Source organism: Charadrius vociferus, unplaced genomic scaffold (assembly GCF_000708025.1).
Source record: "Charadrius vociferus isolate BGI_N301 unplaced genomic scaffold, ASM70802v2 scaffold325, whole genome shotgun sequence".
In the NCBI taxonomy this organism is placed as follows: domain Eukaryota; kingdom Metazoa; phylum Chordata; class Aves; order Charadriiformes; family Charadriidae; genus Charadrius; species Charadrius vociferus.
In genome coordinates this window covers 946,700-972,025 of record NW_009648526.1, presented here as the reverse complement: position 1 = coordinate 972,025, position 25,326 = coordinate 946,700, and the positions used below count along the sequence as shown (strand labels likewise).

At 37.8% G+C, this 25,326-nt stretch overlaps 1 protein-coding gene across 1 annotated transcript; it reads right to left on the bottom strand.

Moving 5' to 3' along the window:
- Positions 1-3,767: 3,767 nt before the first annotated feature.
- TMOD3 (tropomodulin 3 (ubiquitous)) lies at positions 3,768-21,455 on the bottom strand. The gene is made up of 9 exons (XM_009885717.1): positions 21,268-21,455; positions 19,676-19,832; positions 11,636-11,758; positions 10,925-11,014; positions 10,266-10,396; positions 8,940-9,047; positions 7,360-7,503; positions 6,865-7,009; positions 3,768-4,353 (listed from the first exon to the last, which is right to left on the bottom strand). The coding sequence occupies exons 1-9, from the start codon at positions 21,391-21,393 to the stop codon at positions 4,322-4,324; spliced, it is 1,056 nt and encodes a 351-aa protein (XP_009884019.1). The 5' UTR covers positions 21,394-21,455; the 3' UTR covers positions 3,768-4,321.
- Positions 21,456-25,326: the final 3,871 nt, after the last annotated feature.

Sequence of the window (25,326 nt, the reverse complement as noted above, 5' to 3'; positions counted from 1 at the left end):
CCCCCCCGAGGAAGCGGGAACGGTGTATCAGCGCAGGGAGCGGCGCTGCGAGCGAGCGGCGAAGGCAGGTTGGGTTGGTCAGAGCTGCGGGGCCTGTCAGGGCCCCGAGGCCTGGGAGAGGGGAGCCCGCGGGCACTAAGTGGCAGTAACATGAAAAATATGATTTATCTGCATGTTTCGTGTAGGTGCTCACCCCACCAGCTGGCAAGCCACGCACAGCACTACTTCACAGATATTTAAATTCCTGTTCCTACCACTTGCCGAGTCCAGGTCACCCTGCTCTGCTGCTGTCTGGTCTATATACACATTGTCCATCAGCTCCAGGCTCAGGGCCCACACACGCCTTAGACCCAACTCCTGTCTGCCATTGGCGTCGGAGGGGAGAGGAGCTCAGCCCAGCCGTGCTTCTGGAGCACCTCTGCTGTGAGCACAGGCTGAGAGAGTTGGGGTTGTTCAGCCTGGGGAAGAGAAGGCTCCGGGGAGACCTTGTAGCCCCTTCCAGTATCTGAAGGGGGCCTACAGGAAAGCTGGAGAGGGACTTTTTACAAGGGCACGTAGTGATAAGACAAGGGCTAATGGCTTCCAACCGGAAGAAGGTAGATTTAGCTTAGATATCAGGAAGAAATTTTTCACTATGAGGGCGGTGCGGCACTGGCACATGTTGCCCAGAGAAGCTGTGGATGCCCCATCTCTGGAGGCGGTCAAGGCCAGATGGGGCTTTGAGCAACCTGGTCTAGTGGAAGGTGTCCCTGCCCAGGTCAGAGGGGATGGGGAAGTAGATGATCTTTAAGGTCTCTTCCAACCCAAACCATTCTAACATTTTGCAGTTCTGTCGGTGAGACACTGAAGCGCTCAGCTGGAAGGCAGACGGAGGGCTCTGACCCACTGTGTCTCAGAAAGGGGTCACCATTTTAACTATACCCCTCCCCACTGCCAAATGTGGCTGAAATAATGCTGCACAAAGCAGCCTCATGCCCCTCTCCACTCCTTGCTCACTTGTTTGCATTGAACAGGCACGACAATACCCTGTCACTCTCTTTATAGGTTCTCGCACATCCTTCTGCCACCTGCTGTGTGAAAATCAAGTTCCACGTTGGTAGCCCTTTACTTCCAGAAGTGCCATTTGGTCAATCACTTTCTGACTGGAGAAGTAGTAGTAATGGTCTGACATAAATAAACGCATGGGTCAACTTTAAGCCAGTCAGCGTACAGTGTAAAAAACAAAACAGAACAAAACCAAAAACACACATGTATACAGTACTTTAATCATCCAAAAGTTTTACTGGTTTACAATCTGACAGCATATAGTGCTGATATGCTAAAACACTCAATTCATGTTTCCTCAATGGAAATTTAAATTGAACACTTGCTCGTTTGTAGCTTACAAACAGTATTACTCAAGCTGTAGAGAAAATGAGGCTATTTCTTTAAAATACAACAGTAAATAGATAATTGCTTTGGAATATAGGCTATGTTTCCATGCTTAGCTCGGAACCAACAGAATCAACGTGTGGTCATTTGACTTCTGCATTAAGCCTGGAAAATAAATCAAGAAGAAAAAAGTATCACCTTGTTTATGGTAGCTGGTTATCAAAGTAGTAATTTTTTTTGAGTGCAAAAGTGGTAAGTCATACACAAGATCTCACTACACCTGATAGCATTAAATCAGACTTTGGTTTACGATTCCTGACTACAGACTGAATTTCTTCATTTATCCCAAAAAGGATGTATATTGTAGGCACAAAAGTGATTGTTGTAACTGTTCCATGCGCCATGCCAAATGTCTTGCAACAATTTGGAGGGCCAAACTCCTCTGGTTGAAAGAAAACCCCACTAAACTAGTTTTCTATGCCCAGCCTGGCAGATATCTGTCCTGAAAGAGCCAACAAGCAGTCAAATACTTAGCTGCTGTCTACAGAGCCAAACCAATTATTACAGTGCACTGCTATCATCTGTGACAGGACACCTGAGAGCTGGAGTTTAAAAGCCCCTAACGTTGTTTAGAATATAAATCATTAAGCAGCTAACCCTCATTTAATAAAGTAAGGAAGGCATTTGGGCTATCATTTCCATAACCCAGCCTTTCATTTTTCTCCTCATCTTCAAGTAGGAGATAACTGCCTAATCTTGTTAAGATAATGATAAAATAAGTCATCATAGAATCACAATACGTGAACAGATTTCATGAACATGCAGCCCTTCAACAAATGAAGGAAGACACTATAGCCTGCTTTTTGACACAAAATGATTATGGTGCCTAGCAAATAAAAAGTAAAGTACAGCTTTAGGCAACTCAGCACGTGACATGCTTTGGCCATGTTTATACAGCACTGTCTGTAAAAAGACACTTGTGACTTTATGTTTACTATGTAAGAACTTAAATTTCAAAATCTAAAAAGTTCTTGAAAATTTACAAAAGCCAAAACCAAAAGAAGCCCTTTTTGTTATTAGTCAGATCACTTCTAGTTGTTGAAGTTACAGTATATATAGTCTTTGGTGTTAACAGAATTAATTTCAACTTGCTTTTCAGAGCACACATTTATTTGTAATTATAAATTACAAATTATAAATTTGTAATTATAATAAAAAGCCAATTTTGAAATAGGAAAAAACATATTCTTCCACAAGTATAAACCAGTTATATACATCCTTATTGAAGGCACTACAGTTTAAAATTCTCTGTACAGTTGCAGTAAAATTCAAAGACACCTCCAGAATAAAGACTGTCTTTAAAGATCCAAAACAAGATGTGCAGCAAATTACAATATGGGCACAGTGTCAGAGAGCTGCTCCGGTAAATTTTTTTAGTATAAACAACCTGATGCAAAAATCTCAGTCCAATATGTTCTCTATACATAAAATGCTCACCATATTATGATCCTTAGATGAAAGCAGTTGTCAGTTGAATTCTCTGTTGCTATAAATATAGCCGAGCACTCCTTTAGAATGTTTTTCTGAGTTTATGATCTCATGACAACATTGAGCAAACTAGTACAGTACAGTCCAAACAGACCTACACCAAAAAGCCTCTAGATTTACGTATTATTTCAAGGAAGTCTACTGTGATTATGTACAGAAGTTGAAGTGATTCTTGTTGCCTTATTAGTTTGCTTAGATATAGAACTTTAATAATTACTATGCCATACAGATTTGACACTGCATATTGGTTAATTTCTGCATGTCTTATGTAGTGTTTCAACATCAAGATGTAAGTAGAGTAGAAAAATCCTTTCTTAAAAGTGTTACTTCATTGCTTTATTAAAAAAAATGATAGAATTATATGAAGTACTAATAGCTTAATGCAACCACTTGAAAAAAAAAGGAATTTTTCCATTTGCCAGCAACTTTGGACACTGGTTTTACAGTTAAGGCTGCTTTTCCTGTACAGAATTATGCAGAATTTAACAAATGCATGTCCACTACTTCTAGAGAAATCGATACTTACGAATGTAGATAAGGATTTTTAAACAAAGAATATAAACTAAATAATGCTGATGAACACATGAAATCAGTCTAAAAACATATCCAGTTTAGATGCAGAGTAAGATATAGTTATGGGACGTTTTGAAAAAGACTTTGAAAAAGATTTAGGTGTAATAGCAAAACTGTCATTTTGCAAGGCTCCTACTTTTTTTTTCTTGCAAGGCTTCCACTTTTTTATTAGTCCCTCAAATCTCTTGGGAGAAGTCCTTAGCCAATTTATTTTTGTTTGATTTAAAGGGATGTCTTTAAACTTAATCACAGTATCAAGAACTGCTACAAAATTTAAAAAGTAGAATTACAAATAAGATAGCTGTGAAAGATTTCTCTTCAGTGCATATGAACAAGGCTGAACAGCTCTACGCAATGAGTCCAACTGTTGTGTGAAGAATCCCTTATCACTAATGCATTGTTTTCAAGAATATACATACCCCTCCATGTAAATAAGCACCCCCAGATTTTCTAACAAACATTTCAATTGGGTCATTATCCGCCCAATGATCTTGAATGTCCCATTCTTTGACTACAGACAATTATACCATTGATTTGCAATTACATTTTTAGTAGAAAGCACAGCCGAAGTCTTGAAATACAAAAAAGTTCTTTAAAAAACAACCAAAAACTATGGTACAGAGACTGGTGCAGTTACTGTGTCTCAACCTGAAAAACGTGATGCATACCAGCAGATTATTAATATAGCTTTGCTTTAAAAGGAATGGGGTTTCCAGTCTTTTCCCTTCTAACCCATGTAAATGTAGTCCAAATTGCCAAAGCCCACGGTGATGAGTGTGCCTCGACGACCCTTGAAGACTCCACACAGTTTTGACAACAAGAAGATTTACTAGTTGTCTCCTTCAACCCTTCTCTTCCGAACTGTAGCAAAAAAAAGAAAAAAATTACTATTTTATCGTTTATGAAAATTATTATTTTCATATTTCTGCAACATAAAAGTTAAGGGAACCATACTAGTGGTTCCCTACTTTGCCACATGATGTTTCACATAATAGAACTTAAGATAATTAACACTTAGTATTATCCATCATTTTAAGCTTATGCTCTAGCAGTGCTTATTGTGTTATTCATGAACAGCTTCAAATATTTGTGAGGAGACACTTGCAGGAAACATGAATAATTTTACGTTTGGTAACAGATTTAGCCAGTACTCTTCTTTTTACATTGCAATTTTCTAGTGGTGGAGAATTAAGTTTGCATGGCTTCAAAAGAAACAGTACAAGAGTTTCACAGTATATCTAATACCTTTTATACACTTTGAAAAAAAAAAGTCACTTTCAATAGCCTAAAATATTCGATTTATTAATTAAAAAAATATTCATTTGTCAGAAAATGCAAGAGCAACAAAAATTTGTGAATAAAATCACAAAAGCTCTCATGCTGTTTAGACTCAAGAATATGCAAGGTTGACTGAATGACTGGAGTTTTGCTCAATATTTGTAGTATTTTTTTATTGATTTTTGTTTCCCCTCCCCCAATCAAATTGTGCTTTCTTTTTCTGTGCAGACACAACAAATGAGGCTAAGAGTCTTAGAAATTAGATAGGGGCATCTCCACTTTGTTTTAAAAAAGTGGAGAAAGCATATCTATATAAGAAGAAAGTGATTCTGTTCTCACATCCACTAATTGAAAATTCTGTAGTTTTACAGATATTTGCAATTTGAATTCATCTTCTTTACCTTCACAGATCAAAATAACTGGAGAAAGCTGTTTTGTTTCCTCTCCCTCTTCCTGTCTCAAGAAATGATTTACATACAGTCTAAATAAACAATCAGAATAGAATCACACTAGAATTTTACTCTTTACAAAGCCAATATACTGCTTGCTTTGAGAGTGACCCATAGACTTATCTCCATTTGAATCCAAATCATGTTCATTGGTGACAGAAGTTATGCATACCTGCTTTCATCAAATTGCAAGAACAGATGGAAGAATTTCCATCCTTAGACTTCTCCAATCATGCAGTTAAAAGCAACATGTACAGTTTCAGACAAAGGAAAGGGAAGTAGTATGCCACAGTGTAGACAAGGGAGAACAAAGATGTAGACTGGTTTTTATTTTTTTAGAAGAAACGTACAAAGACAGAAATGAGAGAGTGTGAACATCTCAGTTTTCAGTGCTCAATACCCAGCTGGGTATTCAGAGTAACCTGTCTCTGTAGCTTCAGGGCTGGAGAGATGAAAAGGTATTTGCAGAAACTTTTACTCGCATACTCCAGACTAAGAAAGCAAAGAAAAAAAGGCAAGATATCAATAGAAACATAGATTTCCAACAGTCAAACGCAAAAATGAGAACTAGTGAAAAGAGAAACCTTAAAGGAAAGTAGAGAGACACCTGAAGCATCATAATGAAAAAATAAGAATAACTGGTTTAGAATCTATTTTGAGAGCAGTTATGCAGTGTCTGAGTGCCTTTCTTCTCTCTCTGTCCTCTATTCTGTTACTACTCCTCCATCTTTTTCAGAGCTATTCTCCTCCACTTCAGCTTTACTCGGAGGGGAAGGAGATCTTTAAACCACATTTTAATTTCCTGTGTCACTCCCTCTAACCTATTCCTGAACTACTGCTACTACTACTGAACTGCCTGGCCCATATTCATGGTGATGAGATGTGCAATCCTTACCACAAAGCACCTAAAGTCAAAGAGTTTAATTAAATGGAGTTTTAAAATGTAATTCTATTTAAATAGACGGACCACATTCTCTTATTGTAGTTGAGAGTTTCAAGTGTTTGACATGAGTATACAAGCTATTTCCATTAATCTTCTATATTATTAACCAATTTTCTGCTGGTCCATTTAAGTAGGATTCCAACAAAGCTTACCGCAGCAAATAAAGATGCTACTGCTACCAGCTGCCTTTGAGAGAGGCTGGGAAGGTGCCTGTGTGTGGACAGAACCATAAGAGAAGAGATGACCCAGTCCCAGCCTCTGCACATGACAGTATGTTCAGTTTCTTTGCTTGAGCAATCCAAATGAGACTGGGTGTGCTGGCATCGAAGAAGGCATCCTGCACTATTAATTTCAAGTATTGCTTTTAAACAAACGATGAATCGTGTCTGAATAAAACTGAACAATCCAAACTATTCTTTTCCCTCCCTTTGCCACAAGTCCGGTGGAATTTTAAAGTTCTTGTTGTAGACTATGCTAAAAATCCTCAACTCATACACCTGAACAGTCTGCAATGAAATAAAAAGGAGAACATCAAGCAGCAAAAGAAGAGTAGGAGTAAAGCACAGGAGAAACCTGAAACTGATCTACTCATATTTTGCTATCCTGGTTATGTGAACAGAAAAGCAGAAAAAAACAGACACCTTTAAAACCTGTGCTACACGCACATTCATTTATCAGTCACTCTCTACTGACAGGTCTTACCCAAATCATTATTTTTCGTGATAGCTGCAGCTGCCCTGGCTCGAGGTCCCTGTTGTGTGAAATGGTATCCAAATTTGAGGATCTTGGTGTTTTCTTCAAGCATCTTGGCAATTTCTACTTCTGCAATTGTGCCCAGCTGCTGCCTCTGTTAAAATAAAAGGTACACAAAGACAAAAGAGTTTGTGTGTATTCACCCTAAAAGACATCAGAATACTTTCATCATATTAGTCAATAAACACTCAGCTTAATTTGAATAATCAAAAAGGCAAAGGACATAGAATACATTTGTGCACTTTAAACCACAAGGAAGCACAGAAGTGACCAGGAATCAACTTCAACTGGACACTTCTGAGAATCTTAAGGACAGTTATTTTTGGGGTTAAAATATTTAGAAGTAAAATATTTTTCGAAAGTTTATCATAAGCTGCCTTCAAAAATATTCATTCAACTAGGACAGACTGATTTTAATTATGATATTACCACCACTTCACTTACCTGATTATCAATTTTGATCTCTGTCAATGTTTCATTGTCTTTCAGTGCATCGACCAGTGCCAAAATTCCAACTCCAGTGATGAAGTTTGATTCTATGTTTAAACTTCTTAATTTTGTGTTTACTCTCAGCATATCTGCAAGAGCCTTTGAATGCAAGAAAGCATTATTAAACTTTCGAATTTTGCTGCAGTACATCATAGGACACAGCAATAACCATGTCCACTAACTAGTTCAATAGGAGCAACAAGCTGACAGATGTGTAGTGTAACTTCGCAAGTTTTCACTCAATATTTGAGACTGAAATGAGTCTTCAACCAGGCATTACCTACGTTCCTTTTTTTAAACAGTATTTAGTCAAGAAAAGGCCTGTCTTTCTCTTGTTACAAACTAAAAAGCTACACAGAATATAAATTGTCTGAAATTAGCATATTGGACCGATTCCATTTTGTAAGCCTTCACAGCATACAATGAGTAATGCAAGCTGCTAAATAAAGGCCAAAGAAAGGGCGTTAGTCAACTGAAAGGATAATTAGATACGGTTAATTTGTAAACGGGAGATCTGACTTTCAAAATGCTTGTGTCTACAGATTTGGTAGGAAGCAGTAAAATTCAAAGCTGTAAGGACAATACCAGCACGTAGCTAAAAGCACTCTTATGGAAATGGCATATACCTGGTCTTATTTCTGAGAAAATAAGAAAGCAAGAACAGGTACCTGCTGAGGTTTACTGTCATAAAAATCATAACATTTTTTTTTTTTGTACCAAAACCACACCTGAGAAAACAAGACTTTATAGATTTTTATTACAAATGTTTCAGTTCTGCTGAAAAGGAACTTTTTAATTGACCCAAAACAAAGCTTTCAAACATTCATTTGTTCATTTAATGGAGTATCTCAAACTAGTTTTCTTTCTACTTTGAAATGAAAACAAAGGCAAAGGATCATCCTGGCAAAACAGTTAGTGCTGTTTTCTTACCTCTTTTTTTGCAAATAAATAAGGTACTGCTTTTGATTTAACGTAGGAAAGACAAGACCACATGAGAAATACTTAGGTTTCAATTGTGTCAAACTAGATACCTTGACTAATATTATGCTTTATATGCTGATGCTTTAGGCCAATCTTTGGTAGCAGGGAGATCAGAGAAACAGGTATTTTACAACTTTCTTCAACTAAAACTCTAGTTGGTTGAAACAGATTATGAGCTTTTTCAGTCCTCAAATGCGCTTGTTTTAAGGTTAATTTTCAATATACTATTGGCTCATGGAAGGAGCATCAGGAATTAAACAATTAGTAAAAAAAGAAGACCAGGAAGTAGGTTAGCAAAATGAGAAATCAGGGGAAAGGGACTGAAAAAAAAGAATTCTCACTCATCTCATACATCTGACACATTGCTGCATATTAGTCAACTAGCAATCATTTACCAACTTTGATAAAACAAAGGCTTGTTAAAGAAAACACACTTTACAGTGTAACAAAATTTAATCATTTTCATCCCTAAATATTTAAACAGGATTGAATTCAATCCCTTACCATTGTCTTTCCATCCTAACTTCTCTTAGCACATTAGCAAGAGTACTTACAACAGCAACAGGATCATTGCTTCGGGTGGCTGCAAGGCTAAAATTCTTCACATGCGTGTTGGTTTCCAAGGCTTTTGCAAATTCTTTCAGTGTTGGAATTGGTATGTTCTTGAAATAAAAATAGCATTTTGGTCTCTTGAGATACACAAGTTTATCCCCTCCCTCCCAACATCTTCCATTATCTTATCCTCTTTACAGCAAAACATACTATAATATTAACTACCACTGGTCTCCAGCAGTCTCACAGTATCAGCGTACATGTGTAGCAAAGCTATAGGTAAGATGCAATGGCTATTAGAGTCACCAATTCTATAAAGCAAATTATATAAAGCAAAGTCATCTTTACTACATTGATGCCACTGTCACAATAGAAGTGTTAAAACAGTTAGCTGACTTCAAACTGTTACTGAGCAAAAATTACGTGAACCGAACACTCTGGTATCAGTATCAATTAACCTTTCACAAATATAAAAAGGATTAGAGCTTTAAACTGGTGAAACCATTAGCATTTCATTCTGTGTTCTATTAAGAATAATTCCAGAATTTGCGAATTTATAGTTTGATCATTTTTACAGTGTAGTAGCAACTAAGTGTAAAAGGAATAATTTTAGATAATAATTATTATTTCTCAGTTTCTTATACATCAACAATTTCGTTCTGTTGCCTTTTTAGGCATTTATTTTGGCCAGCATTTCTCTATTGTACAATATTCTTAAACCATGTATTTTATTTTCATACTTTAGAATGGGCAACGAGTAGCCTAGGCTGCTGGCGAGGCTGCAGCTAGCAGCCTGTCACTGCAGTCTGCACTGTACATCAGGAGTGCTACAGTTCTGTTTTCTCTCATGCAAATATGCAAAAGTTTTAGTCATATTTAAAAACACAACCGTTACACTTATGAGCAGAAGCAGCCCTAATTGCTGACAGCTCTTTGGTACAAGAATCAGAAGGATGTCAGATACAGATATCACTTTGTTTGCCACAGCAGTAAGTGAGAGCACATCGCTTCATCAAGGACAAAGGAGTCAAAGTAGTAGTTAACTCCGTGATGGTGAACTGCTGGAACTGTCGCCAACTTGGCAGCAACAGAAATCTGGGCTGGCAGTAAGAAAATCTAAGACTTTTTAAATACACATTTGGCAAAAGAAACCAAGATGGCTTATCGGTTTAGCTCCAGGTTTCTGAGATTATACGCACTGCAATGTTTAGCAGAAAGGCTGCTGTACTTAAAATAAGCCTATCATGCTCTCTTATTACAGTTCTATGGCTCGAAGTATCTTCTACTGAGAAAAAGCAGCGTATTTACTGCAGACTTCAGGTAATTACCTTAATGTTATTTAGATTAACTTCAACAAGACGGGAATCATTGTCTTTAATCCTTTGCAGGGTCTCCTCCACATTTGTGGGATTTGGCGGTTCATCAAAAACAGGCAACATTTTTTCACCTTTTACTATATCTGAAAAGGCATTTAATTGTAATCAAACAGGTCACATACATTCACTGTCAATAAATGTTACACATACTAAACATTTACCGTATTTAAAGATCATTGCCTCAGTCTTTACATATCTCCCCCACCCAAAAAGCACACCATCCTCTCTTGACCATATTTTCATAAAGTTCAATTCTTTTCCAAAGGTCCTCATGCCCTTTCTGCTTTTCTTGCACACCAGCTTTTTTCAGAAAGCATATAGGAGTTGAATTACAAATACAAACATGAAACCTAAAAACCAACACACACAAATGCACGTTTATGCCTACTTTTATCGGCCAAAGAGTGAATTAACTGCAGAAGAGATTTTAGTGTAGACACATTTTAATTTCACTCTTGTCAGAACTCAATTAGCAGTGTTAGACATGCACATTTCCAATTCAAGACTGAATAGTCTATAATGGATGCTAGTGCAACAGAAAATAGTTAATGCTATAGTAACTGTATGCAGTACAAAGAACTCATTTATCTAGCACTTGCGTACACACTTACTTGTGAAGCTGTCTTTGTCGATCCCATTACTGCTTCCTACTACATCACAGAACTGATTATTTGTTATCAAGTTGGACATTCCCAGTATAGCTGTAAAAGGGAAAAAAAAAAAGCAAAAAACCCAATTTTACTGTTCCTGAATAATTCAGCTCAGATGCAGAGTTCCTTTAAATAATAAAAAACGATGTTTGTAAAACACCCAGTTATCAGTACAGTAAGCCACTCTATCTCTTAATAATTTAAAGTAGAAAAAAAATTTAATTAATTACAGAGTTTTTAGTTGGCTTTCACATCTTAGAAAGATTTTTCCTCACCAGGTTCAAGCATCAAAGTTAAAAGTGCGGTTCAGTCACAAAATTCTTGACTGAAGCTTTAGGAATACAGGCACATAGCAACAGATTCTTACAGGTAAGAAAAAGCAGTAGGGTACACAGCAAAAACCAGCCAGTCTGAGGAATGAACTTAAAGGTTTTGAATTTGAAAATCATATCTTATGCAGGCCAAAATAATCTACCTTCCTATAAATTATCATATATCAACAAAAGATGATACACTACAACCAAACTGGCATATAACATGTTCTAGTTTCTACCACAACTACAACTTCATATAGTCACATTTCAGATAACAAATACACTACCATATTTATTATAGATCTTTCTTGTCCAAATATACACCAGCCCATACATACTTAAAAAAAACCCCACTAACCTGCAAGGTCACCTAATTCTGTGTCTGTGGCACTGGTCAAGGCTTCCTCCAGTTCTGGATCAAGAGAGAATTTTTCTTCTGTGTAAGACTGTACAGGCTTTTGCTTGGGGATAAATATTTTACCTGGAGCAAAAAAAAAAAAAGAAAAAAAAAGAAGAGCCTGATGTTACTTCGCATTATAAAGCTGCTTATCTTTAAACTTCTCTATACTCAAGGAATACATTTAGTAAATCCCAAGAAGAGCACCAAGGACGACATGAAGGAATGAGGTTTCTTCTGGTTGTTCTTGAAAGTCAGAGATGAAGAAAGAGCATAAACAGGAATATAACATTACTTACTCCAAATCTTCAGGAGTCTGTATCATGACTCCAATCTTACTTGTTTCTCCTAAGTATTAGAAAGTAAAGTATAAACTTCCATTATACATTTTAAACAGCCTAGAAAAAGTGCCTGTAAGGAAAATTTACTATCGCTAGAGAATAACGACTGATATCCTCTCAAGGGAGAAAGGGACCTAGGCAGAACTGTAATCTGAATGTCAGAGAAATAGAACATAAAAGAATCATCTGAAATCATGGACCTGAGTATTCACTGCAGTTTTAACAGCATACACTATATTTCTGATTTCAGATGTTAACGCAATTTTGAAGTAAAAAAGGGGATGCCTGAGCTGCTTGAGAAAGCCGTGGCTTGTGAACAACACAAAACAAGATAACAGATTTCTCTGCCAATGACGCTATTTTCTAAAATGATACTTAGAAAGGTCACAGCAGATTCAATGTGAAAAGGAGCAGTATTAATATCATATTCTGCACCAACTTTTTAATCATTACAGACAGGTAATGGGAAAAGTTATTTTAGCAGACATGCATTATAAATAGAGGTCTGTAGTTAGCATAATTCCTGCATATATCTTCAGCTGAAAATTTAGGGTAAGAAATCAGAATACGAGAAAGCTGTTCTAACAGTTATTCTGAAAGCAGTTCAGATTTGAATGATTTAGAATTGGCTTTTCAGAACAAAGTAGTCTAGCGCTGGGTAAGAACCCAGGAGAGGCAATGGGTACTTAGGTTCAGGACAAATTAATGTAGTAAATAAAAGCTCCGGTACCACGAGAGAACAAAACTGATGCATTTGATAGAAATAAATCACAACTAGAAAACCATGAATCTAATCCTAACAGTTATTCAAAGTTTTCCATACTTTCCAAGTTGCCTAAGCTATCAGCAGTGAGAGCTGTGGGAAAGGGGTTCCAACTTCCTTTAGTTATTTCCCGGGGTAAGAAGCAGTGTCAATAACCTTCCTATGACATCGCAGTGTTAATTCAGGAGCCTGCCCTCTTCCATATTCATAGCTAAAAACCGTTTCCACACGTGAATCATACTAGCTCGTTTCAATTACATGATGACAACCCACCATGCACCAGAATCAGACCAGCTGCGCAGAAGCCTAAGGGTTTTTTCTCCTCATACTGCATATAAGTGTATCTTGTTACATGTTTGGACTAAGACTAAGTTTAGCATTTTTAAATACCTCCCAGTGACAAGAAGCTTTATAGGGATGTTTCGGTTTTATTTCTGGGAAATTCCAACAAAGTGGGATTTTGGTTTCACCACTTGTGGGAAGCAATGCCTGAAGTCAGCTCCCGTGTCCTACAGCAGACATGGGCATAACAAAACCCATCCACCTTTTCTCTCTCTCCAAATTCCCATCCTCGATTACAATAGTTCATGGTTCATTTTCTTTTTAAAGGAACTTAATGCATTACCACTAGCACAGATTACAAAGTCTGCCAGGTTTTTCTCTGACAACACAGTCTGATGACCAAGATCTGTTGGTAGCAACACGGTATTTTTGTTCCTGGGTTGCTATCTCTTTGGAAAGTTGTATAAATGGTCATTAACCATATTTAGAAGCAGAAAATAAATCTCCTTACATAACTGTACTGACTACAAACAGTAGCTCAAAGGAGCTGACGTGCAGTACCACCCATACCTCAGGTCTGATGGACAGTGTAAAAGAAATTATGTTTGTGGTGATTCAGGATTAAAAGAAACCTTCATAAATAAAGGCTTAGGTTGTAAATGTTTAAGATTATTTCGATATAATTAATAGAGTAACATTTCTACCCCCATTTTATTTTACCAGCATCACCTACTGGGGAGAGAATAACTTTCAACTTAAATTTTCATTTTCAGAAGAGATATAAAAATATTTGGCGAGGTTTTCATTAACCCATGAAATGCTCTGAACAGCTTACATGCAATCTAAAGCCTTTCATTAGCTATGTTTGCATTGTTTTTCCCTCAGTAATACGGACTAGTAAAAAAGTGTGGAATTCAGAGTACAAGGAAGAAGAGAAGAAAACCATGATTTGAGCACCTGAGCCTTTGTTCATGTCATCCTATTTGCAGCATCAGTGCAGCAGGCAGCCAGTGGGAGAAGGAAACTGACCTCAATTGCAAAGATGTATTTAAACCTAGATCAGCCTCCTGCCTGGGTCATCACATAGTACCCACAAAAAGAGAACTACTTTTCCTGATGTTACTTTAAGTATTTCTTAAATTCATAGGTTAGGAACTTCTGGTTCTAAACATTTGCTTCCTAAAAGTAAGACTAAATTTCTTCATACATGCCTGACTCTTAAGGTAACTTTAAAAAACCCCAAAACACACACCAATGTTTATTCAGTTCTTATTAAAGCATCAGTGTTAAAAGCCACTCCCCTCCAGAAATGTTCATTGCAGCCAACTCCAGTCACATGAACTGGGTCAGGAGCAGTTTTTGTTATAAAACAGGTCACACCCTTGTGTATATAATCTTGCATTCATTGGCTTCATCTCATCCCAGTCCAGAGTTCAGAGGTTTACAATACACATACGAAAGCAGGTCCTTCCCCACTCCCCACTTCTAGCGACAAACTTACTTCAAAAAGGATAGGACCCCTGTGTCTCTGGGGACAATGATCTAACTCAAGGCCTGCTGCCAAGACAGTTTGGCAACTCCCTTCCCCCCTTACTAATGTAAGTTGGTTTCTTTTTTAAAGAAAAAAAAAAAAGACTACACATCTGTGCAGCCCATGAGATAAATAGCTTTCTCAGCCCTCAAGTGGAATGTTTCCAAATAGCAGGAATTTGATCACATGAAGGAACATGACATCCTCCTTTTCAGCCAACAAAGATACTGCAAAGATTAAGCATTACAACATGAAGAGGCAAATTTCAGAAATGTCCACATCATTTATGTTAATTAAATATTCAGGTCTTCTGTGCCTTTAGCTAAGGTGTTAAACGATGCACATCCCAGGACTAATTCACAGGCTTTCTTTGCTACAGAATGAACTTTCAGTTCCAAGTTCCCCACAATCATACTGCTCAAAAGGCAGAAACGTTGCATGATGTCTGTTGAAGTGCCCCAGACATTTCAACACAGAATCACAGTATCTAAGGCGGGACTGAAAATTTTGTAGAAATCAGGTCTGTTGAGTGTGGCCATGCACTGCATATTGCTGGTACTATTCTCACATATCCCGCCATCCTACCCCCACGCTAGCAGGCAGCAAGCAGCCACAACTTGCAGATCAGAAAAGTCTAAAATCCACTTTGCAGTACTCTGTTTGCAGGAAAGGAATCAAGTGTCACTTGAGGACAACCAAATACAAGCTTGTCTCATCAGTGTCTTCATGAAGAAGAGCAAGCAACATCTGATATATTCCATACATATTATGTTCCTTACAGCTTCATCAGTCCAGAAACTGATAAAATCCACAATTCATCCATCACCAGTTCTTACCATGTGACAGACTTAGGTTCATCAATTCACTTCTAAGCACAATTCAATACTAATTTTTTTCATTCAACTTACAAGTGACTTCCTCAGTGTCTTACTGTAGAGACAGCACTGCTATTCATTATCTGATTGCAGAGCACATAGCAGCAAGTTTAGAAAACTGTTTTACATTAAGGCTAGTGTATCACACATTATTTTGTTCTAGTGGGCTCGTATGGAGAATGTCAATTCGACAAGTTGTTTCTCCAAAGCTCCTACAGGATATTAGCTTCATTTTACAACATCCAACACACTTCCTTTAAAGACCAGTGACTGAAAGGCAAGCAGTGAACACAGCATCCCAAATCCTGCGGCAACAGAAGCAAATGGTGACGTAGAGCAACAACTAAGCAGGGCAGGACCAAAAGAGCTCTAGCAAGGTGACTACAGTTTCAGCCTAACAATATTTTCTGGGTGACAGAGCAGGAAAAAAACCAAACCACCCCACATTAAAGTAGAAGTTACATGAAATGCAAATCAACAACAAACATAGCCCAGTTTTTTTTAGGAATGCAGAGGGAGAGCTGGAAGAGAAAGCCACAATTAGGAGAGTGCAAAGGCTAGAAACGCAAAGCTTGGTTTACATAATAATTTGCTAATGCCTTGCACTATACAGCACAAAGTACATTACTGACATTAGATATGTTTTTATCTCAGGTGCAATAACTCTCATCTTTTGCTGTTCCAAGCGAAGCGAGGAGCATTGCTCAGACTTGGTCAGATGCACGGAACACACTTGAGGGCAACAGGCTCCAGCCCTGAAGCCTCGCTTCACTGTTTAGATGAGAGATCCTTCTCTTTGCGGTATGCCTCGTAAAATCTTTATGACATACTTACGTCCACAGATTGAGACAAAGCTAGTTTTGTTGAAATTATTACCACATGAATCCCTTGAACAATGGTTTACTGTATGGTTCAACACTTAATTGGAACAGAATGTGACTTAAGTCATTAAATTGTGTTTAAAAACAAAGTATGTTTTTAAGGATGCTTTTAGAAACAAAGTCAGGCACTGGAAAAATGCAATAGAATATAATTTAGGGATTCTTAAGCTTCACATTTCTTCAGCACTGTTCATCTCACTACATCAGAACACTTTACATGGTTTCAGATCTTCCACATTTCATAGGACACAGCATAAAAAGGTTCCAAAGATTTGGAGAAATCACGACACCTACCAGTGAGAGAGATGCAACATTGTTTTAATAACATGGTACCTCAAAACAGGGTACTTAGGACAACTGGAAGAGAGGATTTTCCTTTACACTGTAGTAGGGAATCAAGATTACCAGAATCAACAGCAAGCCAGGATGTTTAAAATGAACTCAGGGTAGACTTCTTTAATAAACCTGCAGGCCAAATCACCATGCAGATCATCAGTTCTACTAAAATAGTAAAAGGAAAAAGGATAGATTTTCCCCTTCTTACTCCATGAAATGCGTAATTAGACCAAGTTTGAGCAATGAGACACAGAAATATTTTAGCAAAGCCTGACCCACAAAAATAGCACCAAAAAACCAGCTTCAACTCCAATCTGTCTCCCCCAAAATCTCTAGATCTGAAGGTTATGATTATCAGTTTTCTTCTGAACATAATCAAGCAAGATTTTCAACCACCCTTATTCCACAATTTGTTAGCATTTCTCCTTAATATATTTATCTAGCCAAAGAGAAAAGTTATAAGTCAGCTTAGTTGATTGTTTGGGTTTATTTTTTTTTTTTCAGTATTGAAGAAAAGCACATCAGGATAAGAGCTCCCTCTAGACAAAAAACATCCTACACAAGTATTACGTTTTGCTCCACTCCCTTTGTAAGTTTTACATCTAGATAAAGATCATGACTTCTTGATTTAAAAGATTAAGTTGCACAGGCTTGCCATTTTTGTGCAAAATGGCCACAAACATGGCAGCAAGTCAAAGCTGAACCATAACATTTTCATGAAGGAAAAAGAAAAGTTTCTCTCTCACCTACTACAAAATTAGCTTATCCTTCTTGCTTCCTCCCAGCCATTTAACACAGCATGAATTTCCATACCAAATATTTGTTTCCACATTTTTAGTTTTAATGAAGGTAAGTTACATTTAATTTTTCATATTATTTTCTCTTCTTCTATAGTACTAAAAGAAATGGTAGGAAAAGTTATTAAATAGCAACTCTTTTACTCTTTTTTTTTTTTTTTAAAGAGATACAGGAAATTTTACTAACTAAACTGGTATGACATATTGCAACACCCAAACACCCAGACAGACTGCTATTTAGTAATACTTTATTACATAAAGGAAATGACATTTGATCTTTCTTAACCAAGATCTGCATTACAGCTGGACTCTTCTGTTTTTCTACATGATTCTCACAGATTTTATCTACCCAAACAAGTAGTTTTGCTGTGTGCATGTAAACATAAGCTGACATTAAAGAACTATCTATCTGAACGGAGCACTACTACTCAGTAGAAAAAGAAGCACTAACTAGAGCACATCCTCCATGCCCAGCCTCACATCCTGAAACAGCGGTGTACAAGCCAGCCTGGCTGCAAGGGATTCCCCAAACCAGCTACAAGGCTTGAATATACTTGAACTCAATCACATTAAACCATTAGGCCACCTCCAACATATATCAGCAAATATGTTAGGCAGGAAGCAGAAGAAGGGAGGAAGCAGGAGCACACTACGCAGCCAAACACAGGATCAACAGGTACTTTCCAGCAACAGAGCTACCATAAGGGTACTGCTGCTACAGGTACATTTGACTGCCTTCTACATTCAATACATTGCTTTTTCCTTAACTCAGTTACTCACAGATTCAGTCAGCAAACTGCTGTTCTCCTGTCAGCAAAGGAGCATCACAGTGATCACCTCTCAACAAAAGTGGTATTAAACTACTCAAATAAGGCAAAACATGGTGTGTTAAGGAAGTAGCACATCATATACAGTGCAGCACATTATAAAGTCACAATCTCTCTCTTACCTCAAGAAAAAGAGAGACCAACATTATCAAGTAACAGCTATCTGGTACAGGCAGAGAAAACACAAATACACCCAACAAAATTTTCACCGAATAGAAACCACAATCACAGTCATATATACAAACTCAGTAGATGAATGAAGACTCAAGTCTGAAATAAGCAATGATTCACACCAGAGAATTAAGTAGAATTAGAGGGTTTCAAGCCCTTAAGAAGAGAGGAGCCTGTTCATCTTGGGCAGTTGGAATACAACTTATCAAACAGTTTACTGAACTCTTACTGCAGCAGATCTGCCCTGCTGCTGGGGACGGTTCAGACGAGCTAGGATTCACAAGCAGTACACAAACACTGTGGTGACAGCTGAAAGCCTCGTCCTGTGCATATGTGTCCAGCACAGAAATTGGGAGTTTCTGTCCCTACAAATAGTGCTAAGTAAGGCACAATACATTCGATAGCTCTTGTTGGGGGGGTGGGAATTAAAATCTACTCTTACAACTTTTAAGATGCACATTCTTTTTTAATTTTCTCCTGAAAAGGAAAATGCTTCCCCATCCAGTCAACAAGACTACTAGATCCAAAACAAAGATTTAAAATCCCAGGCTTTAATAATGTGCCCACTCATTGGGTCAATGTTTCCATGGTTTTTAGACCACAAACCACTGCCAGATTTCAAAGCTTCTTGCGAAGCTAACTATGTAATTAGTTAATAATAACTATGCAATCTTGTTAAACCTCCCAGTAAGGATACTAGAAAGACAACATGATTGCATACACCATTTGCGTGGCCTTGTCAGCCTACAACGCCTTTAAACATTACTGAGTATCTACCACAACATCATTCTACTGCTATTTTTAAAATGCAACATACTACTACAGATGTTACTGTCTCTACTCAGCACCACAGGGCACAAGCCACAGGCACAATGACAGCATTTGTTATTATGGACACAAATCAGGGGTAGCTCTTACTTTAAGGATACCATCCCCATCAGAACTTTGCAATCTTTGATAAAATCTCTTGAGTCTTATTTCCTTCCTGTGTGACATGCAAACAGCACACCAGCCCCAGCGCCACAAAACGCTACAACAGGAAGCATCCCGCCTCCGCACGGTAGCACTCATTTGGAAACGCCACAAGTTAAAAAGCATTCGAGCCACCAGTGCTTCAATAAACTTTGGTTTACAGTAGTTCTGGCTAGTCCACTTCAGAGATTTCATAACCACCTACATCAGAAAGGGTGGTGTTACCTTTCTTTTCTCTTGTAAAAGGCACATAGTCTTCCCTGTCTTTGTGCTCAAGAGCCTGCTTCTCCAAATATGCAAGGAGTCGCTCCCTGTCGAAGGGACCTGAAGCCTTTTTAGCAGTCTGGTCTTTCTGTCGGAAGCCTGCAGGCAGAAGTGCGTTCTGCAAAACAAAATGGAGCAAACAAGTACAGCTTAGAAAGCCTGAGCGAACACCTGTTTAGTTTCATTTCCCTCTTCCTCCTCCCTCTCCCCAAGGTTCAAACCTGATACATCATGCATTTTAGGCAATCTTTGATTCCCTGCCAATTTCCTTTTTTCGAGGGGCGGAGAGGACGCAAGGCAATCTATTCTTTAGATACCAAGAATATAATTAAAAATAGAGCACACTGCACTCTGAATAGGACTGAAGCAATTCTTTAAGTACACTAGCTCCCAGCCCTAGACTTGCTAGTTACTTTGCATTTCTTTTCTAGAATGAACACTGTTTAAATGAGTAGTAAATAAAACTCAGCTATTTACAGTTTAGACATTGAGCAAGAAGACTGCTTCCTACATCACTTACATCCATGTATTTTTAAGTCGTTAAGACAACTGCCTATATTATTCTCCGGCATTTAACACAGAGTATTTCTACTTTTGACCTGACTCAAGGTGGGGTGGTTTTTTGCTATCATCAACATATTTCAACTAAAGAAAAAAAAATCCAGGAAAAAAAAGGAGGCTATTAGTATGGAAAGAACAGAAGGTATAGAAATTCAGGCTGTCATAAAAGACAACCAATCACTTTTGCCAGTTCTTCCCTGTTAAAATGTCTATAAAGTCATAGCAAATTAAAATATCAGGAATATGTTGCAGTGCAACAAAATAGGTGATCATAATATTCTTCTAAGTGATCCCTGAACATCAAGTTTAAACTTAATCCTGGTCCTGTTAAAGCAAGAACAGAGAAACAGGAGGTGAAAACACAAGTCTTGGACTCTGGCATTCGCTGCAGTATCAGTGGAGGACATAACTCAGCTCTTTATAACAGAAAGCTAAAATATTCCTTATTCATTACCCCATGCTGACATAATCATTCAGGAGCTGAGCAATTATTTGCCTCCTCTTTGCAAAGTCAGCTTGAGGACAGGAATAGATACAGACTACCTACAGGACCAGGAATCTTTGGGAGAGGTTAGCATCCTCCCTCTCCCATCAAAATCCAAGAGCAGAAGCAACAAAATAAAAAAGGATACAAAAGGTCTGTTTACCAGACAACATTGAAAACAGGAAAGTTAAACAAGCCTTTCTAAATAAACTTTCTTTTCAAGAACATGACTACAAGCAATTTTTTATTTATAAATAAATCCCAGAAAGCTCCTCCTGACAACCGCTGCTTCCATTTTCCTCTACTGCAGTTGCATTTGCATTGTAAACAGGAAATAAACAGTTGAAACATTATATAGACATATATATCTGTAAATAAGATCATTAGCAGACTAGGAAAAAACTCTGTCCAAAAGTATATTGTTCAAGTAAAGAAAAAAGGTTTAAATTTATTTCAGACTCGTTTCTGAGCAAACAAAAAAATAAAACTTCTCTTGGGTAATACCTACCTCAGGGTCAAGATCATCCAAAACAGTTTCCAGTTGTTTCAGTTCTTCTTCCGAAAGTTTGCCAAGAATTTCATCCTCATCGAGGTCTTTGTACTTGTCCAAGTCCTTTCGAAATGGGAGCGTCATGACTTGGGCAGTAGCAAGTTGCTCAAACACTTCAAAACCCAAATCTTATTCTTAACCAGATCTATTAAAAAAAAAAAAAATTAAAAGAAATAACCATAGTTAAGGAAAATATCCCAAATACAAAGTATCATCAACCTTCAAATACACCTCTGAAAGCTTTTTCACCTGTATTCATATCTACCTGTTATTCCACAACAGATAAAGAGCGCCTGGAAGCTGCCTACACCTTGCTGCTTCCCTGACAAGAGTCCCATCTTGCCATGCCCTTTTCCATCAGTAGTTAAGTGATATATATTTTCAGACAAATGCCAGTATCCAGTTTTCTCAACGAGAACTCCAAGGCCCTAATTCGCACAGAGCAGGGAAGGCTGCAGGGTAGGAGGGAGGAGATACCAACTATACCTAGTATTTATGAGTCCAGCTTAACATCATCGGTTTTTACCGATAGTGCAGTCAAAAGAACAGTTAAGATGTCTTTATTGTTGCTCTTCGGGGGCAGTAAAGGAGAACTTCACTACAAACAAGCTAATTGGTTATTACTGACTCATATCCCGGTGTATTACCCACAGAAGGAACAAAGGAAGTTTGCCTCCAAGTTAATTATAGCATTACCATTGAAGTAACATTCTGTTCTTCCCAATGAAAATTAAAATACCTTGATAAAAGCCTTAGGAATACAGCTCCTAAATTGCAGCACTCCAGTCATTCCAACTACCAAAAAAAAAAATTAAAATACAGAACAGACTCCATAAATGCTCACTAAATATTATACTTAAAGGAAATGGAGGTCCTTCAAAAGATGTACAGCTCATATAGTACTTCTCATGGACAAGGAGAGCACAGGGAGCCTTTTTTCTAACAGTCTCAATTTTTAAGCATTTGCCTTGGAAAAAAACAAACAGTTTTTCTGTAAAAAGTTCCGGGATTCTTCTTTTGTTCACCCAAATTCTTGCTTCAAGTAGAGCACACACACAAAAAAGGTAACTTGAATGACTCTGTAAGTGAGCAAGAGTGTCTGTAATGTAATTGCGGAGCAAAAGCTAGACCCATACATTCAGGCTCATTAGCAGCTCTAACCCCTTTCTCAGCGCTATAGAAATACTCACCACAGATCATAGAGCAAACATTATTTGTTCTCCAATATCCCACATTCCAGTTCAGGTGCTCACACGACATATACTAACCACATTACGTCAAACCTGCACTTACACTGTACTTGAAAAACAGATCAATTTAAAATTATTGCCTCTTAAGTAAAAGGAAAAGAAGGGCCATATATACATACTATACCATGGAATCCTGCTTAAAGGACTCCTTCACCTCAGTTGTTTACATCAAGAAAGGTCTCCCTGGCTGTCACAGTTATATACGGTGATATTTTAATTCAGACACTGAACATATGAGCACATAAAGGTTCATCCACACCATTCAGTCAAGTTTACTAGTAAAGTAAATCTGGTTTTAACAACTGCCTTTGCAAGAACAGTAAATTTTCAGTTCCTACCAATATCTACACCTGAATGAGGAATATATTTACAACTATTTTCGCGATGTCTGCTTTTAAAAAATATTACTGATATAAACACTAGAGCTTACTTGTAAACCACAGTTGATCTGGACTACAAACTTAGATGAAGTTCTCTAGAACATAACAAAACCAAGGAGGAATTGTCAATGTCATGGTAAATTATGTCTAAAGAATGGTATCTGACTTCCTCTGAACTAAACCCCATCACGCCGGAAGAGCTTGGACCTTTTGCAAGAGGTGACAGAGCTGAGAAGATAAGGGTTTAATGGCTGCAGGAAACGCAGAGGGTAGCACACCTATGTTTTTCAAAGCCCCGTTCCAAAAGTAACCAAAGGAGAGTCTCTACCGTCTAGTGCCCTCTCCTTTCATAGTCTCACGGTATTTGTTTCTCCAGGTGCAAAACAACTGAAGGACAATTAGCTGATAGCTGCAGCAGATGCCTCACAATCTGCATGTAAACTTCTCATTCAGAGCCTAAATGTTTTCCCTTTCCTTACAGTTTAAGCCATTATACACTATCATAAGAGAAAAATATTTCCTGCAGCTGATTACGCAGCATTGTTTGTGACCAGGCTGCAGGGTCTGAATCCTACATCAACACGGTGCTATTTACCACATTTCTGCATGTCCATTTACATTCAAATATTAAAAGGTGTAGTTTTAACTGGTAATTATAAGGAGCAGAATAGTTAGCATACTGCAGAATAATGATCCCCTTACTCTTACGGAGAGCAGCACTGCATAGCCATACATTACATTTGCGTAGGCTGTATTTCCTCTCCATGAATTGCTGTAAAATGCTGTCACCCAGAATTAATTACCTTTTATTTACTGCATTGGTATGCTTTACCTTGGAAAATTACTCATCTTTTACAATACATGAATTAACATTCAGGTCATAGCCCTTAGTCACACTTGTTTTTGTAATATGATTAAAGTAGCCATTACAAATCCTGAGCTACAGCATTCACACATACAAAACCATGAAAAATAAAGCAGCAGAGCAAAAACCCCCATGATATCTGTAACTGAGTCTTCACTTCAGCAAGAGGAAGAGAATCACATGTGGCCTTACAAATCTAAATGTAAACAGTTTTGGACACAGTTAGTAATACCTATCAATCAAAGGTATTATTTAAAATATGAAAGCATACTTAACTTGAGATACCTTTAAAAAGTTATGATGGTAGCACTGATTAGAGTGTCTGTACTACATAGAGATTGCTTGGTAACGACTTTCAGAAACATTCCCTACAACAGAAACCACAGCCTATATGACACTCGTATATAACGTGCTAAAAATCAGGTTTTAAAATATGGTGTCAGGAATTCTCATTGCCTAAAAAAGGGCATAAAGGCCAGCTGAAGCCCTAATCTAATCAAACAAATCCCTCACCTCCTATTAAACACATTTGCTACTCCGTTTGCTTCCGTCATTCACTGTAGCAGCGCAGCACAGAGAAAGATACACGTGTAACAAATTACAAGTTTTCAGAAGGAGCAGCTATTTAGACTGAATATTTGTGGCACATCTTACTGCAAAATCAGAGGCAAAACTGTAACCATCAATTTTGGCTTTGCAAATACTTTGCACTTTTTTGATGAGCAGAGCTAGTTCTAAGTGTCCTTCTTAGGTTTACCGTGAAAACGTCACATACATTAAAAGTTGAAGGGCTAGTATTCTTTTCAGACATGTAGCTAGAAGGTAAAGCGAGTTCTTCACTCTAGACATAAGAAACGTTTGGGGAAATGGAAACAAAACCAGCACTTCCAATCAATCAAATGTCAATTCTCTGTTTATTAAGCTGAAAATCAGAAATTAAGATATTCTGCTGGACATCACAAAGACAAAAATCTTGCCATTATCCCTTCACCTGAGAAATCAATGCACAACTAAAGAAATTAGAAGATAGCAGTAACTTTACTTTAGGCCATTTTATAATTACCAGAATCATCTCCTGAAAGACCGTCAAGCCACTTTCACACACTTCTTAACTACAAGTTAAAATATTTTGGGTTTGGATCTGAAGGTGTATTTTTAAAAAACAAAAGATTCTAAAAACAGCTAGCTTCCGATTTTCTTTCAAAAATTCACCCCCCATAAATTTCTATTATACTTAAGAACACAATTTCTTGGGTCCCTAACAGGAGTAACTCTTTAGAAATATCTTGCCCACAGGAAACTACAGTCTTGTTAAAGCCCACTGTAAATGGTTTCCGTAACTCAGATTTTAAAATAGAAGTGACATCACGAAAAACAAACCAAGCCGGTTTTGGCCAGCACGTTCACAGAGTTCACTTGAATCTCATTTGTTCCTTGGGAGCCTCCTTCCACCTACCCTCTGGCTGAACCCAACCTGGAGCAGGGGGGTCCGGAGCAGGGGGGTCCGCAGCGCTGTCGGCAT